This window comes from Amphibalanus amphitrite, unplaced genomic scaffold, assembly GCF_019059575.1.
Source record: "Amphibalanus amphitrite isolate SeventyFive unplaced genomic scaffold, NRLGWU_Aamphi_draft 000317F_arrow, whole genome shotgun sequence".
Classification (NCBI taxonomy): Eukaryota; Metazoa; Arthropoda; class Thecostraca; order Balanomorpha; family Balanidae; genus Amphibalanus; species Amphibalanus amphitrite.
In genome coordinates this window covers 412516-431960 of record NW_024881812.1, presented here as the reverse complement: position 1 = coordinate 431960, position 19445 = coordinate 412516, and the positions used below count along the sequence as shown (strand labels likewise).

At 50.3% G+C, this 19445-nt stretch overlaps 1 protein-coding gene across 1 annotated transcript; it reads left to right on the top strand.

Moving 5' to 3' along the window:
* The first annotated feature begins 6254 nt into the window (after window positions 1-6254).
* LOC122388314 lies at window positions 6255-12363 on the top strand. Its single transcript, XM_043379286.1, has 2 exons — window positions 6255-6539; window positions 9647-12363. The coding sequence occupies exons 1-2, from the start codon at window positions 6413-6415 to the stop codon at window positions 10654-10656; spliced, it is 1137 nt and encodes a 378-aa protein (XP_043235221.1). The 5' UTR covers window positions 6255-6412; the 3' UTR covers window positions 10657-12363.
* Window positions 12364-19445: the final 7082 nt, after the last annotated feature.

The window sequence follows — 19445 nt, the reverse complement described above, 5'->3', positions numbered from 1 at the left end:
AATGTGCGCATCGCTGAAAATGCGCACCGGTGAACGGAAATTTTAATATCATACCTTACCTCACTTGGAGGTAAGATCATGTAATTAGAAGTGATCATAAGTTTCTAAAGATGCCTGAATCAAAAATAAATTTAAGGAGGAGCTTTGTGATGTCTGGATTTTGGTCGTTTAGAAGGGTTGTGATGTTGAAGGATAGGTTGTTTCGGAAACAATAGTTTTGAAGCTCTTGTCGCTGTTGGTTGTAGTTTTGGCATTCAATTAATATATGTTTGACCGTGATTTGCGAGTTACAGGTTGGGCAGTTTGGGGGATCTGATTTAAGAAGGAGGTAGGAATGGGTGATGTATGAATGTCCTAGACGGAGGCGGGCTAAACACTTTTCCTGTAATTTCGAGTTCTGATTTTTAGTTTTTATTGCTATTTCAGGTTGGATTTTTCTCAGGAAACACTTGGACTTATCCCATTCTAATTGTGATTTAATGTTTAGTTTATTTTTGAGAAGGGAAAGGAAGTCTTGAGATGAGTAGGGGATTTTGCCAATATTGGTTTGATTCAAGGCATCTTTAGCGAGTTCGTCAGCCTTCTCATTTAGATGAATGCCCGTGTGAGAGGGGATCCATACTAATTTTGGGGGGCTTACGATTTGTCTTTGTAATTTGATAATTTCTTTGATAAGGGGATGACTGTTTAAATGTTTTTCGTGAATGGAAGTAATAGCCGAAAGGGAGTCAGATAGAATCATAGATTTAGAGATATTTTTTAGTTTTATTTGGGCATAGGCCGCCAGGATGGCGTATAGTTCTGCGGAGAAAATGGACGCCCATCCTGGCAGCCTTGTTTTAAGAACCGTGGTTTGCTCCTGTTTAAACCGACTCACCACCGCTGCCGCTGTTTTGTTTTCTTGTGTGTTTTTTGATCCGTCAGTATAGAAGAAAGTGTATTCTAGATGTTCAGAGATAATTTGGTGATGAAGTGCCTGAATTTCGATGTCGGTGTACATATGTTTTGGTTGGTCGATGAGAAGGATAACTTGCGGGCTTTTTGAGGCCCACCACGCCACCGGTGTGTTCGTGTGTGGTGGTGAGTGTAGTGTTATGTTGACTGTGTCTGTTAGTGTAGTGATTCTGCTGCCGTATGATGTTTTCTGGTGTATGTTGTTTGCGTATCTTCGGTGTGATCTGTATTTTATGTATGGGATGCAGGGGTGATTATTTGTTTTTTGTATTCTGTGGAAGTATCTGAGTAGAGATTCGGTGCGTCTATCGGTGAGAGTTGAAATGTTGTTGTAAATATGGAGGGATTGAGTTGAGGTGGTTCGATAGGCGGATGTGATAATTCGTAGGCATGTGTTTTGGATATTGTCTAATTTCTGCAAGTGTGTTTTAGCTATATTTTCAAATATGATAGATGCGTACTCGAGGATAGGCCTAATGATGGATTTATAAATGTTAAGTAGGGTTTTTCGGTCGCCGCCAAAATCTGTACCAGAGAGTGCTTTGAGAATGTTGATTCGTTTTCTTGCTCTAGTTGAAATTTGTTCAATGTGTAACCTGAAAGTGAGACCTCGATCTAATATGATTCCTAAAAATTTTGCGTCGTTTCGAATTTCGATATCGCTATTGTCAATTTGGAGGGGCAATGGATTAATTGGTTTTCTGCTGCCAAATATGACGCATTGAGTTTTGTCGGGTGATATATAGAGATTAAGAGGTCGGAGGTTGTTCTGTACAGTTTTTAGGGCACGGTCTAGGTTACTAAGTGCTGTGTTGGAACTTTTATGTGAGGACCAGATAGCTATGTCGTCAGCGTATATTGCGATTTTGGATGGGGCAGGAACGGATTTGACAGTAATGTTTAAGGCCAGGATAAAGAGGAGAGGACTGAGAACGGAGCCTTGCATGAGTCCGGAAGTTGGAGTTTTGGGATCGGATATATGGTTGAGGAATTTAACTTGGAAGGATCTCTTTGTTAGGTATGTATTAAGATAATGGAGAAGGTGTCCGTTGATTTTGTTTTTAAGGTAGTCAAGGAGAGGCTGGATATTAAGGGTATCATAGGCATTTTTTAGGTCAAGAAAGAGTGCTGCTGTATATTGTTTGGAGTGGAAGGCATTTCTAATATCGGCTGTTATTTTGACTAAATTATCGAAAGTTGATCTGCCGGGTAGAAAACCACACTGATTTGGGGATATGAGGTTTTGTTTTTCAATAATATAGAGGAGTCTGTTTTTAATAATCCGTTCAAAAATTTTGTGAATGGTGTTTGTAAGGGAGATAGGTCGGTAGCTACTTAGTTTGGTGGGGTCTTTGTTTGGTTTGTTTATAGGAATGATATGGGCGTGGAACCAGTTTTCAGGATAGGAGTGCGAGGAGAAGGCGTAGTTTAATGAGTAGAGGAGAGCTAATTTAGCGGTTTGTCCCAGGTTCTTGAATAGGTGATAGTGAATTTGATCTGGGCCAGGACATGAGTTTCCGGTTCTGTTGATGGCGTTATCTAATTCGTATAAAGTAAATGGGAGGTTATAAACTTCGGTGGTGGTTTCTTCTGGGATGATTAAGGGTAATGGAGGGGGAATACTCGAGGAGATTGATTTATAGAAGTTTGAAAATTGTTCTGAAATTTCTTGTGGGTTTGTTAATGTGTTGTTATTATGAATAATGTATGTTGCTTTTTGTGTTGATGTTTTCAGTCCTTTAAATGCTTTAAGTATACCCCAAATTTTTGAGAGAGGAGTGAATCTATTAAAGGAGTTTGCGAGCTCTTCGAAAGATGTTCTTTTGGCTTGTTTGATTACTTTTCTACATTTTGCTTTTGCTTTTTTGTAATTAATAAAGTCTTCTTCTGAGCGGGATTTTTCATATCTGTGCCTAGCCGTGTTCCGGAACGTTATAGCTCGTTGGCAATCGTAGTTCCACCATGGTACAGATTTTGGTTTGGCATTGTTGTTTGGTTTTGTTTGTGGTATGTGTAGTTTTGCTGTTTCTGTAATACTTTCAATGAATTGTTCGGGTGTGGGTTGTCTTTCGATCACGTTTTCTAGAGTGTTTGTAAAGGAATACCAGTCTGCTTTTTTAAGGTTAAATCGTGTGTAAGAACGGTGTTGTGTGGTAGTGTGTCCTAGTGTGATATGGATTGGTAAGTGGTCGCTGAAGTAAGGGTCTGGTGAAGTTTCCCATGTTGTTGAAAGTGCGAGTGTTGATGAGGTGGCTGTGATATCTGGTGTGGTGTCAGAGTTTGTTGTGGTTCTTGCAGGGAGTGTAGGGGAGCCGTCATTGTTGATGACTAGCTGAAGGTTATCTACGAATTCTAACAGAATTTTGCCTTTGGAGTCCGGAAGTCTTCTACTTCTATCCCATAGTGGGTGGTGGGCGTTAAAGTCTCCACATAAAATAAAAGGGGATGTCAGAGAGGTTACTAGGGTTTCTAAGTCTTGGATAAATTCTGAAAAATTAATGTCCGGCGGGGCGTAAGTGTTTATAACGGTTAGAAAATTTTGATTGGTGCTGATTTCGAATGCTTGGATGTCAAAAGTTGTAGTGATTTGGATTTCTCGGAAGGCTATATTACTTTTAATGTATGTGCATACACCTCCTCTTCTTTTGAGAGGTTGAAAAAGTGCATCTTTCCGAATGAGAGAATAGGTTGCAATTTCGAAATTATACGGATCAGATGGTTTTAAATGAGACTCTTGAAGACAAATGACCGATTTTGAAGAAGAAATTAATGCTTGTTTTAGTTCGGACCAATTTTCAGGGACTCCCCTCACATTCCACTGCAAGAGTGTTATATTTTTGTTGTGGGTGGGTGTGCTATGTGTGGTGGAGTGGTGAGGCATTACTGCTGTGTACTGTGTTTACTGTTTGTGTCGGAGTGTGAAGTGAAAGTCGGAGGGAGCCGACTGGAGGCGTGTGCGGCGGGTCTTCGGTGGCGAGGTGGGACTCGTGGAGTTTGAGGTCGAGGCCGACTGGGATGAGTCGTTAGACTCGTCCGAGGACCGAGGTGGTGGTGGCGGTCGGTTCTTGGGCACAGGTTCGGGTTCGGGTCCCACACTGGCGCCCGGCCTGGGAGTCGGTTCCTCAGACGGTGGTGGGATGGCCGGGCGTCGTCGCGGGTCCCGGTCAGAGACCCCGGGTGGGGTCTGGGCGGCCACCTCGAGCCGCTGCGCGGAGCGGGCAGCACCGCTCTGCACGCTGGCCGGTCGGGGGGGAGGGGTTGGGCGGTAGTGAGAGGGAGGAGGTGCAGGGGACCGGCCAGAGGAGGAGTGGGACTTAGGGAGATGAGGGTACTCCGCCTCAGTCAGCGGAGGAGGGTGGGAGGGTCTGACTGAGGTCGAAGGGGGAGGAACAGGATTGGATGAGGGGTGGGAATCCACGTACGCGCGAGCGTCGCGGGGGTCCCAGCCCCTACGGATGAGGAGGGTGACCTGGGTCTCAGAGATCCAGCGGGGACAGGATGGGTCGTTCGCGGTGTGGGCGCCGCCACAGCCTGCGCACAGAGGATCTTCGGCAGGACACTGGGAGGATTCGTGCCCCGCCTCGGCGCAGTTGGAGCACGTGGGGGAGTCGGATCGGCAGTGCTGCTGGCGGTGTCCATAGCGCTGGCACCGCCGGCAGTGGAGAGGTTTAGGAGGGACTGCACGGACGAGGAAGGATAGGTAGGCGGCCAGGATGTAGGGGGGAGGTTCAGCGGTGGAGAAGGTTAGGATAAGAACTTTTGGAGAGCGGGGCGGGCGATACACGGCGGTAACGCCCACCCGGGAGAAGCCCTCCTCCAGTTCGGACAAGGATAGGTGCTGGAGGGATGGAGCGTAGATGGAGCCCTGGCTTTGGTTCAGGTGGGGCGGAGCCCACACCTTCACCTCAGCACCGGCGATTCGCCGGAGACCGAGCAAAACTCGTTTCTCCGACGCCTCGCAGGCGACGAGGAGGTCGCCCCCTCGCAGCGGCCGGGCACGGGGACAGCGCCCGATCGCCGACGAGAGTGCGTCCCCCACCGCCCAGGGGGAAAGGTCGGAAAGGGGAGAGCCGTCCATACGGCGGATGCGGACAAAGGATGGGACAGGAGTAGAGGAGAATTGGAAGGAGGATGAGGCAGGGTTACGGGACATGGTGGAGGTAGGAAAGTGAGGTGGGTGTGGGAGTGCGTGGGTGTTGAGGGGGTGGTGTTGGGTAGTGGTGGTGTTGTATGAGCGTAAGTGGGTGTTGTCTTGTGTTGTGTTGGTAGTGGTGAGGTGCAACAAAGTGTGACTTACAAACGTGGTTGGTGTCGAGACGAAGGCAGCGGCAGCGAAGGTAGCAAGTCGGTTGAAGAGCGAAACACGACTGTGTGACGGTACACATGGACCCCACAATGCAGTCCAAGATGCAGACTTTCCGATGCAGTGGGCTTTCCATTCAGTGGCTTATCGTTCACGAAATCTTGCTTGGGAACGGGGTGTGTGCGCATTCAAATTTGTGTGGCGTCATTCGGCATAGTTATAATCTGATAGAATAAAAGCTGTCGAGTTAAACTGATCAGTGATCTACACCATGGTGATTTCATTGGTCAATGGATTTCACTGACGGTAAAAATATGCGTAAACATTAGATAAAACCTGTATGCTCAATTTTTCAATCAGCATAAACGTGACGGAAATTACTTGCCTAATCGTCAAAGTTATATGTGCCTTATTTGTCCCTCACCCCTGCATTATGCATGAGTTATGCATTAGTTATGCATTAGTTAGTTATGCATTAGCAGAACCTTAACATAAATATAGGAACATGATTGTTTTCCTGTTGCGAACTTCTTCTCATGTCTAGGCTGCACGACAAAGCACTCGTACATTGGGTAATGGAAAAGCCAGACGAGAAACTGTAATCTCTTATCTCCTGTCTTACCGTGAGTATGACATTTTACACCTGTCATAGCAGGTGAAAACTGACTAAACCCCTATCATCCGGACCGATGCATTGATGTGGATGCGGTTTGTGCTGCGTCATCGCCGTCCCTCGCTGGAGCGGCGCTGTTGACGGCTGTAATAATATTACCGAAAAGCTATTGGGCGCTGAGATACGGGATAATTACGAATTGCAACAAACGCCGGACATGCCGAACAAAATATCTACTGTGACCTCAGCTAACTCGGTTTGGCCGAGCTGGACTCTGGGATAACCGTATATTATATAGGGCCTTAGGGATAACAAGGCTTTTTGATTCTGTCGTGAAAATGACATTTAAGCTATCGATATCTACGTGAACCTATGTGTATAAATGACAATTCAGACGACCACGTTGTCTGAAGTCCTTTATCGGTCGCCTCGGCCACGCACACACGCGGTCTTTGACCTACACCAGGCTATAGAGGAACAAAGGAGGGTAGGTGTGACGTCAGCGAACGAGATGACGTCATCAGCTCGGTATCGGGTGCCTCATGGGCCCAAGTACCGCAGTGTGCAGCCGTCGACCGAGGCGCACACATCTGTCAAATCTGTTCCCTCTGTTTACCTCGAGGTGCACCGAAGGACCAGCCGGTTTCTACAGCTTCGGACCGTTTACCAGTAAGGGTTGCAGGGCACACGCGCATGGCGTGCAATAAGCCCCATCGGCTGTTGGATAGTTTCAGGGAATTTTCCCACGATAGAGACTGGGAGCAGAAAGGGGAAGCCGTTGTCCGCGGGACGGTCAATGCAGGACAATTACGCAGGAGCAAGGCGGGTCAGCGTGCTCTCTTCTCCCCAGTGCAACCCCAGCTAATTAATTCAAGTGCACCGGGTCGCCGTACGCTACGCCTCGAGCTGTCCCGAGATTGTGAAATGTCAGGCCCCTGAACGACCATCGCCTTAGTTCAGGCGTCGGGTTGCCGTCACACACTGGCGGCTCCAGTTCAGTGTCTTGGGAGGGGCAAACAATAACAATGAAATGGTTATTTCCATGCACTGGTTACATTTATGGTAGCAGGCACTGTATACATGCACGGTGCCAGGTTTACGCGTAATCTAATGATTTTGCTGGTTGGGCGGGGTAATGCCCTCCTTGCCCTCCCCTGGTTCCGCCACTGACGTCGCCGCCGTTATCTCACCGTTGTTATCTCTCGCTCGTCGCCTTGGGTCGGCTCACGTGGCCGGTGCGGAGAGCCAGAGGTCCCGTGTTTGGTTTGTCCCGTGCTTTGGTTGGCTTCGCCTCGCCGGTCGGCGTGACGTCACCTTGCGGCTGTCCCCATTCCTAGGGGGGCGGTATTGGCGTTGCGCCGTTCATGCTCCGCCTCCAGCTGACGTCATAGGTGACGTCGTCCGCCCATGGACGATAGCATGGGCGCTCGGCGTAGCTGTTTGCCAAGGCCCGTGGCGCGGGTGATAGTAATGCCGCCGTAGCCGAGTGGTTAGAGTCTCGGTCTGGGGCGCGAAAGGCCAGTGGTTCGGCTCCTACCGTGGCGGTTTTTTCCTGATTGTGTAATGACGTCCTCCCGCCATTCTAGTGCAACTCCACCAGGGCGACTGCTGTAGCCCGCATCTGGGACCGGTGGTATATTAATATGTCTTCCCGCCATTAGGCGCGACTCTGCCACGGACATCTGTCAGCATGCAGAGTGGGACTAGTTTTTGCTAATTTATGTCCTCCCGCAAATTGGGCGCGACTCTGACAGCGTTTGTTTCAGTCAGCGGAGTGTGACACTAAATGATACGCAGGGTGGGACCAATGATATTCCTCTCGCCGCTCGGGCGCGACTCCGCCATGGACACTTGCACACGGACACTTGTCAGCTTGCAGAGTGGGATTAGTTTGGTGTCCTATCGCCATTCGGGCGCGACTCTGACGTGAGCGTTTGTTTCAGCCAGCAGAGTGGGACAAACGACATGCCGCGCAGGGTAAAATCAGTGATATTATATGATATGTCCTCTCGCCACTCGGGCGCGACTCTGCCATGGACGGTTGTCAGCATGCAGAGTGGGACCAATGATATTATGGTATGTCCTCTCGCCGCTCGGGCGCGACTCTGCCATGGACAGTCGTCAGCATGCAGAGTGGGACTAGTTTGGTGTGCTATCGCCCATCGGGCGCGACTCTGACGTGAGCGTTTGTTTCAGCCAGCAGAGTGGGACAAAACATGATGCGCAGAGTGGGACCAATGATATTATGGTATGTCCTCTCGCCGCTCGGGCGCGACTCTGCCATGGACAGTTGTCAGCTGGCAGAGTGGGACTAGTTTTGTGTCCTATCGCCCATCGGGCGCGACTCTGACGTGAGCGTTTGTTTCAGCCAGCAGAGTGGGACAAAACATGATGCGCAGAGTGGGACCAATGATATTATGGTATGTCCTCTCGCCGCTCGGGCGCGACTCTGCCATGGACAGTTGTCAGCTTGCATAGTGGGACTAGTTTTGTGTCCTATCGCCCATCGGGCGCGACTCTGACGTGAGCGTTTGTTTCAGCCAGCAGAGTGGGACAAAACATGATGCGCAGAGTGGGACCAATGATATTAATTATTATGGTATGTCCTCTCGCCGCTCGGGCGCGACTCTGCCATGGACAGTTGTCAGCAGGCAGAGTGGGACTAGTTTGGTGTCTTATCGCCAATCGGGCGCGACTCTGACAGGGCGATTGTTTCCGCCAGCAAAGGGGGCTGACTTATGCCTGCAGGGAGAAATTAATTCTCTGTCCTCCCGCCATGTCGGCGCGACTCTGCAACGGGCCTTTATCGGCTCGGAGAGTGGGACTAGAACAACGTCATATGTTACCCCAGGGGCGATGATCATTGTGTACTTGTAGCATTCCGACTGGTGTTTGGGGGCGCTTTGCTAATACTACGGACCCGTTTGTTCCAGCACGATGCTCCTGGTGTTCGGCGATAGCTTCGCCTCTTGGGCCAGTCGCCGCTGCGAGCTGCAGGCAGCCGTACAATCGGTCGGCAGAAGTGGCGGTCGGTTGTCAGACGATCGGTTTCGCTCATGGGCCAGCGGAGCTATCCGGCTCCGGCCAGATCGCATCCTATTGATGATCGGTGGGAATGACCTTGCTCAGGTCAGTTTCAGCACGCAGCTGATAATGCAGCGGTTCATGGAGCCAGTCCTCGGCCTTTGCGCCACAGGGGCCGAGGTTCACGGGTTCCAGGTGCCGCCCCGTTCTTCCTCCCGGCGTGGCTCGGCGTCTGTGACTGCGCACCGGCGGCGGAGGCGTCTCGCCACCCTCCTCTTCCGACGGCGCTTTGCGCGGTCAACCGCCGATGAGACGTCTGCGTTTGTCATTTTCAGCGACGGAGGAGTTTATTGGCTCGGATGGCGTCCATCCCTCGGCGGTAGGGTGGCGATCCCTTACTCACGTTATCAACGCGCTGGCCGTTCTCCCCCCATAAGGTGCATCTGGTGTGCTCCACCGTCGTGGCCCGTGGCGCCGCCTATGCATTCTGTGTAAGGACCCATACTCATTAGGTCCATGTTTCCCGAGCAATTGGATTAGACTATCGCTTACCGCAATGTGCACCGCAGTCAGGTTGTGGATAAACTGAGGTTTGGTTGTGAGGTTTGATAAAGATTGTGGATACTCTGAGCTAACCTGGTGGGAATGTTTCCAGAGCTATGATATTAGCCTGTCACTGCCGCTATGTGCATTGCAGTCGGATGGTGGTTAAACGCCAATGCTCTGACGGAGTGTTCTCTTTTCATTTTCATGTCGCCAACGAGAGATGCCGAAGGCGCGGGCCCCATCCCGCGGTCGAGCCGCCACCGCTGCATCAACGCCGTCGAACGTCGGTGTCTCGGGTCGGCGCAGCCGTGGTGTTCCCGCTGCCGCCGCACAGAGTCAGCCTCAGGTCTGTGTCGACCCGACACAGCTTCGGAACATCATCCAGGACGTGGTGCAGGAGGCGCTGGACGCCTCCGCCGCATCGAGACCCGCGGCCGCTCCGGCGCCGTCCTACAGCCACAGCGTCCCGGCATCCACCGGTTCAGCGCCGTACGACCCACTCGAGTCCCCGGAGAGCAGTCCGCTCGGTAACGCACAAGCGGTCTGCGATGGTACCGAAACGGTATCGGCCGCCCTCCGCCAAAAAATCGTGGAGGGCCGCTTTGTTGACCTCGGCCTACTGCTGGACCATGCCGACGGAACACGGGCGGAGACGAATCAGGCGCTCCAGTTGGTGGACGGGCAACTCCGCCCGGCTTCACGAGCTCCGCGCGCCATCACTTCGTTTGGCACGTGGTGCATCGCGTTCCTCCGCTATGCGGGAGTTATCATACAATCGCGTCCTGCCGCGGCGGCGGGCCTCATGGCTCATATGAGACAAGTGGGCCAGCTGACAGGCGCGGGGCTAGGGCTCGCCTGGCGCGAATATGACGAAGCCTTCCGCAAGGCGCGTGAGGTGGCGCCCCAGTGCCATGAGTGGGGCACAACCGCCAGCTCCTCCCCGCTTTGGCTACAGGCCGTCGCCAGGGGCATCGGCACCGCAGCGAGAGTCGGCAATCCCCCGGTGCGGCCTGTTGAGACCCCTATGCGTTTTCGGCCCTGTTTCGCGTACAACACAGCTCGGGGCTGCCCTGCCCGATCATGCCGCTACCAACATGCGTGCCGTACATGCCGCGGCGATCACCCGGCCACCCGCTGTGCGTCACAGCTCGCGCAAACACGCGCACGTATTCCCCGACCCAATGCCGGCCCAGCAGCTGCCGGTGCTTCCCGCTAGCTACAGCATGTGCTGCGCGTCCAGCCCATGGCGTCGACACGGCAAGGGGATCAACTCTTGGCCGCGGCGCCATGCGCCATGACAGCCAGCCCGGCATGGCCCACTGCGCTAATCCTGACACGATGAGGGTGCGGGACGCCTCTCGTCGCGGGTCAGCGCGAATGTACTATAATAATTAGCCAAGAATGCGGTGGGGTTACGAGTGTTCACTGTTCTCGATTAAGTGTTTATTCTCGATTAGGTGTTTTTGCTGCGCTGCGTTGCCGTTGCTCCGGGCGTATTTCCTACAACAGTGGCGCTACTGCGGCTTCCCGAACATGACGTCGACACGGCAAGGGGATCGCCTCTTGGCCGCGGCGTCATGCTTTGTGTCATGTCGCAATGTCAGGGTCACGCAACCACTATTTATTCAGCCAAGGTAGCGTTTGTGTGGCAAAGGGTTATGCACAGTGTGTTTCATGCTGCAGCGCAGCTCCGACACGGCCGGTGCCATGTAGCTCCGGGCCGCGGGGCTGCGATACCACCGGACAACGCGCAAACTGCACTATTATACAGGGTGTCCGGAAAGTCCTGGCGCTTTTCAATATTTTTAAAATAAATGCCTTTGGTCCATAGATACTCAACAATAGAACAAAACAATGACCACGAACACAAAGCCACATGCTTCTGCTAAGTGCCCATTCATTGTAACCACTGTCTGTGCCGATGACGGCCTCGACGCAAGGGCGGAAACTCCTGCGGTTTTTGATGATGCAGGGTATTTCCTGTCCTCCCATGCTGTCAAGATACGAGTCTTCAGCGACTGCAGGCTGTGATGAGAGGTGGCCTAGAGCTTATTCTGCAAAACGCGTAGCATGCCTTAGTCGAGCGGGTTAAGGCTGGGAGAATAAGGTGGCCTAATCTCATTTCACCACGGTGATCTGGTCCGCCGAGCTCCTCTGTCAGTTTGGTTTGGACGGCAGCGGCGTTGTTGGAGGGCGCTCCGTGCTGTTGAAATGCGAAATGACTCTTAGGGCAAGTCGCCTTGATCCTCGTGTCCAGGAGCCCCTCGTGGACCAGCCTGTCATTCATTTACATGACCTTGACGAAGACGATGGAACATTTGTGTCCATCAGACCCCAGATTTTCTTCGATTGCCGCTGAAGTGCTGCTTCAGTCTCCGCAGCTTTGGCATACCGTGGTCGTAACTGAGGGAGAATATTTTCTAGGAAATTTCCGAGCAGGAATGCACCTTTGCCTGCTCAACTGTTCGCCGGGAAACGCCGCATCGCGCTGCAACTTGCGCCTCGTTCAAGCCGCACCGGGCCCCCGCGCGCGGGCTCTCAGCGACAAGGCGCATCTTCGCCCATATACCTATCACTGAAAACGGTTGCAAAGTCATATTCACGCGACCCCTAGCTGAGCGGTGAACGAGGGGTCATATCTGTGGTGATTGGTTGAAAGTCCAATAACCACAGCGCGCGTTAGACGACGTCCAAAAGAGGCGTCAGGACTTTCCGGACACCCTGTACATATCGACTGCATCAAACCCCAGCGTGGCCGCCAGAGTGGGTTCAGGCGCCCACACCGCAATTCTCTGCTAACGGATGGCGTCCGTTTACTTCTCCCGCTCGCGCCACAGCTCCGTCGTCTCGTGGTTCGGTGGGGTGGTGGGCATGTGTCACCTCACCAAAAACCGGTCTAGCTGAATACAGTCCCAAAATCACAGTCCGGTTTTTGCGAGCACGAGAGCGACGGATAAATGACAATTCAGACGACCACGTTGTCTGAAGTCCTTTATCGGTCGCCTCGGCCACGCACACACGCGGTCTTTGACCTACACCAGGCTATAGAGGAACAAAGGAGGGTAGGTGTGACGTCAGCGAACGAGATGACGTCATCAGCTCGGTATCGGGTGCCTCATGGGCCCAAGTACCGCAGTGTGCAGCCGTCGACCGAGGCGCACACATCTGTCAAATCCCACCGCCAACCCCAGTCACCACCGCGTCACGTGATTAGTGTTGATATCTTTGCACCTGTATGACCACTTAAAATTGTGTAGTCACAGATACGTGTTGTGCTGTTCTTCCAGTGTATATGTGCATACGTTCTTGTCGGACTGTAACGCATATGTGGGCATGTGTCACCTCACCAAAAACCGGTCTAGCTGAATACAGTCCCAAAATCACAGTCCGGTTTTTGCGAGCACGAGAGCGACGGATAAATATATATATAGGTACATACCTATAACATAATATAATATACTTATAATATACTATAATGTAACATACTTATTTATATCCACAGTTGTAGTGACTTAGGGTTTGGAATTTGCCAAACCTAAGTTTTGATTACCAAGAGAAGTTTTGCTTCTTGCACTTGCCTTTTCTTCATAACTTTGGCGGAAATCGTCGTAGTGAGACTTCAGTGTTCCGTTAGCTGTCGGTTCTTGAGAGAGTTGGCCAGGCCGGACACCGGGGGCGGCTCCACAACTTTCGAAAAATTAAACCTAAGTCCTATTGCACTGCATGGAGAGCAATTCATTTAAAATCGCTCTTGTTCCCCCCCCCCCCCTCGACAACTTTGCAAACGTCTCTGCGCGATTTGGTTGAGAATAATGGCTAATGGCAAGTTATTGAATCAGAACGTCGATCACTGCAGGTCATATATCGGCAAGCAATTATTCATAACTAGACACTGCACAAATGGAAACGATACAGGTTTGCCCAGTGATAAACACTCGCACTGCACTGCACACCCCCGACCGAACGCGGCACGGCACAGCGCAACTGGCGCCGGGAAGCCGGGAACGCATTAAGTGAAGGATTCACAGGTGCGCAACTTTATTGCGAACAATAAAAACCTACCGCAAACGATTAAAAAAAAAGCTTTAGGGCAATCGGAAATACAAATGTATTGACTTATAGAAATAAAATTGTCATTCACCTTCCAAATAACCCAACAATTTATTTGCCGTAAAAAGTGTCTGGAAATGGAAAGTTGCAAACATGATTCAGCAAGTAGGGAAACGCAGCAGCTACCTGGCGAATAATCTCAGGCTGGTTTAGTGACGAGTGCATTGCTACGGCTTGTTCCTCACCCTTCACAGATTACTATGACAAAACTACCCCTAGTATTTTGATCATCCTGAGCCTGGCTTTCACCTAATAATTTGATGAGGGTCTTCCTCGTTTCGGATTGAGGCGAAAACAAACGTCAAACAGCCTTGATAGTTAATTCAGCACTTCAAAACAAAGGTACACCTAGGGTATCATTACAATACCGGATCATAACGATCTGGATAGTTCTCAGCCTGTAAGCTAACTAAGCGGTAACTAGTCAAGTGGTAGGTACCGGAAGCATTAACAACCTGGTGACTGTTTCGAGACCCTTGTTTTGACACATAGCTCGTCAATATTTTTTACAGTGTAATATACTATAATATACTTATACTTATAACATAATATAAATAGGTAAGTACATACTTGCTTTACTTCCCGGCTGTGGCATGTCAATGGGAGCGAATTACCGCCTATTATTATATGGGACGCTTCGAGAGTTTTGACGTTTGTTCATCCTGGACTGCTGGCTGCGATTGAGCTGTGGCATGTGTAAATATCGTGTACCTAGATGAGTGTATTCGGTGCTTCTCCTGCGACCGTTCCAACCACACTGCCCAGTGCCCACCCTCTCGCGCGACTCGGCGCCGCCGCCACCACATATGTAATGTGACACCCCCTCTAGACACATTTGTCAGTGTCGGCTAGACGGCGTCCCCCAGGCGCGTCTGCAGGCCACGCGGCGTCTCAGCCGGTCACACAGAGCTACACATGACTATAAACTACACGTCCCCCTATCTCAAAGATCACACGTCTCCACGTACACACGCAATAGCCGATTTCACGACGGCCAGCTGGTACACATTTGGTGCACATTTGGTGCAGATTAGGTGCAGATTTGGTCAAATTAGGTTCAGTGTATCTCTTAGAAGCTATCAGCTAGGTCTGCACTAATCGCTTATATGCCTCCTTTGTCATATTATCAGAGTGTATCACCGATTAAAACACTGAGATAAATTCATAAAATAAAGATATTTGCTGTAAAAGAGATTAGGTGCAGATTTGGTCAAATTAGGTGCATTCGCCGGATACCTCGTCGTGAAAACGGCTAATATGACGCAATGCACTACATCAGACACTAAAGACACAAAATACGACACAATCAACGTGAAAGACGAGATACATTACAAAAGTTAGCCGATATTATTCGGTACTACTACCCCGAAGCGTTCTGGCGGAGCCCCCACTCTTGCGATATGTCGCGGTGCGTCCTATCAGGCTCTCCCAAGCTAAAGGGCGCAACTCAGGGGCGTAGGCAGGGGGGGGGCCACTGGGCCATGGCCCCCCCCCCCTTGGGCGCCGAAGGCGCCCTTTGCGATTGGAGGGCGCCTTCGGCGCCCTCCAATCGCGAATGCAATTGTGATAGAATCGAATCGAAAAACAATCGCGACTGGATACGTAAGCCTATAGGATCGCTGCCTTCCTGCCCACTGGTGCCCTCATTTGATCGGTGTACTCCTACCTATTGGTGCTCTCCTGTAAATAGGCGCCCTCTCACCCGAGTCCCGAAGGCGCCCTCCTGTAGGTCGCCACCCTGCTACACATTGCTACCCTTCTGCTGGTCGGCGCCCTCATAATTATTGGCGCCCTCCTATCTATTGCGCCCTCATGTGAAATTTTGATGGCCGCCCTCCTCCCTTTTGGCACCCTCTTGTTGAGTGCCGCCCTTCTAGCCATTGGCGCCCTCCTACCTATCGGTTTCCTAGTCCCTCCTGTTGAATGCTAATCGGGGCCCTTCTACCTATTGGCGCCCTCGTGTTGATCGCCGCCCTCCTATCCACTGGCACCTTCCTGTTAAATCGGCGCCCTCCTCACAGACGCCCTCCTGTTCAATGTCATCCTCTTGGGCAAAGGCGCCCTCCTCACCATTGCCACCCTCCTGTTAATCGTCAACCTTCCACTCATTGGCGACTTCCTGTTGATGACCGCCCTCCTCCCCATTGGCGACCTCTTGTTGATCGCCACCTTCCTATCTATTGGTGCTCTCCTGTTCCTTGCCGCCATCTCACCCATGGTGGCACCCTCCTGTTGATTGTTGATCGGAGCCTTCTTACCTATTGGCGCCCCCCCCCCCCTTTTGATCGCCGCCCTTCTACCCATTGGCGTCCAAGCTTCGGTGATTGAAGGTGCTCAACACTGTATGCATCTGTGAGAAGGTCATGAGGGCTGGTCGAGGTAATTTGGATGAGAAGCCCGAGAAGGCTAATCCGTAATCGATCTCATGAGGAACAGCCCTGTTATGGTTTCTCTTTCTGTTGTTGCCGCCTTCTCGTTGTGCGCTTGTGTTTACGCACCTCGCGCTCCGGTATCAATCCGATATGGTGATCTGGTGTGTATATGCCACCGCCAATAAACTTTTCTACATCGTCACCCATGGGCGAAGCTTTCTATACAGCTTGTGTGGCACCGGCCCCACCAAACCTTAGGTATTTTTTACACCTTCAAATTTGGTAAAAGAGCGGGAAGAGCTTTGAACAGTGAGCACGCAAAAGATGTGCCTGAAAAGCGGAGGAAAAGGTTGTTTTCAAAAATTTCGCGCGCCTTCGGCGCAGCATTTCACAAACTCTTCTTTACTAGGAACTTAGTACCTATGCCAATAACTTGCAACCTTTTTGTCACGTGTGAGATGAACCCGCGCCAGGAGGTTTCTTCAGACATGCGGTTAAAAAAGATCCGAAAAAGGTGCCACTACGTTACGAGCTTCCGTTTTTTTTTCCTGGGGGAGAGAGGGAAGTGGGTGAGCGAGAGGGGCACACTTTTTGGTACATTGCTCTTACACGTGCTCTAAAAATGCAAACCATAGTCGCTAAAAGCAAGGTCATCAGGTCATGTCAATTGATCTAACTTAAAAAAAGTTTTAAGCATTGTCACTTAAGCTGAGCGGGTGAATTGACCTTTTTTGACCTGGAGTAAAAACAAAATACACACGATGCCAAATCAATGCAGCATAACCTATATACCAAGTCACGCAAAAAAAAACTGGTGGCGTGGTAAAAAAACGCCTCCACCCCCCCCCCCCCCCCCGCTGAGCGGATTTTTATCTCGCGACCGTATGGCGCCCTCCTGGGGTGAGGTGGCGCCCTCCAAACCCTTGCCCCCCCCCCCTTCGGGATTTTCTAAATACGCCGCTGGCGCAACTCAGCTTAAGCCATCTGTCTTGTGCTTCCGTGTTGGGAGAACAAGTTTGTCGGACGACTAAAAGGTCTGGCTTTCGAATTGGATGCTAGTTTTGCACATTTCATTCGTATTTGCACCGAGTACCTACCGACAAATACCTAAACATGGTACACCTCCTAAAAAAGCTAAATATAGAAATGCCTATTTCTATCCAACTTATGCTAATAGCATACACTAGGTATACAATTCTCCCATATGGTACTTACCATTTATGGTATGGTATAATGGTATGGTATATATGGTACTTACCATTTTATCTTAAGATAAAATTAATTTTGTAGAACAACTACCTAACAAGTGCAGATTTACGCCTGTGGCATAAATTGCGGCTATCTTATCATGGTCTCGCTCACTCTCAGAACCGCAATAAGGTAATTCGACGGATTTCGTCCTCTGAGCCATGTACAGGTCTCGCGGGTTTTAGCGGTAGGTTTTGCACCTAGAAAATTTAGTGTACTTCAGGATATATCTTCGTCGTCTTAAGCTTTTAAGTGTTGAAGATGCGATCGACTTGTTGGGTAGCAAGCCGGCCATGATTGTGCAAAATGGCTTCATCGTAGATCGATTAGTTTCTGAGATATAACCGGAAATGTAATAGTGCAAAACCTACCGCTTAATCTCGCGAGACCTGTACCTATAGGTATATGGTCGCGATCCGAGGACAACTTACAGAAATGGTTTTGTTGAGCCATCGGTTGCGCTTTTCTGCGACGGCTTAGGTACCGAGTACCTACTACCTATGCATCGGACAATGTTGAAATCCGGAAAATGTAAACTTTTATTGCCTCCGTTGTCCAGTCCTGGACGAAGAATGGCCAAGCTCTCTGAAAGTAAACACTCGTTTGCATGCACTCGCTTACAGTGTTGCACATACGCGCACTCGGGCGCCGGTTCAGTAAAAATGCACATCTATGCATTTATTTAATTATTTTTCACAATCTTTTCCATACGAAACGTCGGCAATAATGATATCTATCCTCTGAATGACCGTTCCCCGCGCCTGTTCTTTCAGATGTAACGGCCACTGTTGTGCCGTGGCGTGAGTGTGCACTCTGCACTCTGTCGCGGGTCTGGGTGTCCTTGAGCGGGTCACGCGGGCCCGCCGTGGTCGGCGCACGGTACAATGACCCAGCACGGACAACAGTGCCGTGTGGCAACCGGTCGCCGAGGCCGCGCGCGGCGCATGTCCCGAGCCGACCTGGCCTTGAGCGGGGCTGGGGCCGACTGTCATGAGCGACGACGGCTCGTGCGGGGCCACGGCCAGTTCGTGTCGAAGTATGGGTCATGTCTTAACGGCATTACATTTGGTATAATACGGTATAATATGACAGAGCCTGGATTCGAGCATGAAACCGCACACCCATCGCATATGCAGAGCGTAGATCTGTCAATATATTCATAGGGATGCATGCAATATGCAGCACCTTACCTAAGAAACTAGCTGGCCTCGGCATGCGCCCGGCTGGGACGAGGAAAGATTCCACCCCGACCCCACTGTCCACTCCATTGCTAAATGGTCATGATCATTGATCTTTACGATAAATCCAAAAGTGTTGAACCGTGAACGTGTTGCCATGGCTAAGTTGCCAGTAGGCAGTAGGCATACCTTGATGAACTAAGTCTTTTTTAACGTTTTTGACCTCTTTGACCTTTTTGACAATTACATTTTTGTAAATTTAATCAATATCTTGACACATTACAACAGAAGCGGCATCATGTTTTTGATGAACGCCTATGAGGTCACCGAGGTCACCCAAGTCATCAATTTGAAACGGCTGATGTAATCGTATAGGTACGGTGGATCGAATAGCGACGTTTTTACAGTTTACTTCGATCGGCTCGGTACATACCTACCTACCAGGCCGTAGTTGAAGAATATTGCGATGGGCAAAAACATCAAGCTGACTTTTCAAGGCCATTAAAGGGACCCTCCCACCTTAAAAAAAGTTAATGAATTGGCAATCAGAAAGAGCGGAAATGAACATCTACCAAATTTCACCGAAAAATATTCACCCGTTTTTGAAATATAAGACTTATATTTTATAACGCGCGGTCAATGGGCTTGATGACGTCATCAGAGTCCGTTAGTGTTAAGAGATAGGGACTACGCTGGTCAGGGGTGTAACTTTATGATATTGTCAGGGGGGGCTCAGCAGTCAGCAGCAAAATTTTCCATATTTGGGATGTCTGTACGTACCTACCTACGGGTTTTCGACAGGGGGACGGATCGGCCGGCTAAAAACTGAAACCTATAGATATTGTTCCTGTACTTTTTCAGGCCGATGCACTATATGTCTAATGGTATGGGCCAAATGCCTACACAGTACAGTCTGAAGTCCGTTTCCATTTGACACCGTTAACTATAAAGCTTTTTGTCTTCTACGAGGTATAAATGTTTACAATTACATGTGCCACCAGTCTGATAGGTAATGCCATAGACCACTATATACCTATATACGATATATAGTGGTCGTCTATGGTAATGCATATACATGCCTGCGTCTGCGTGTGAGG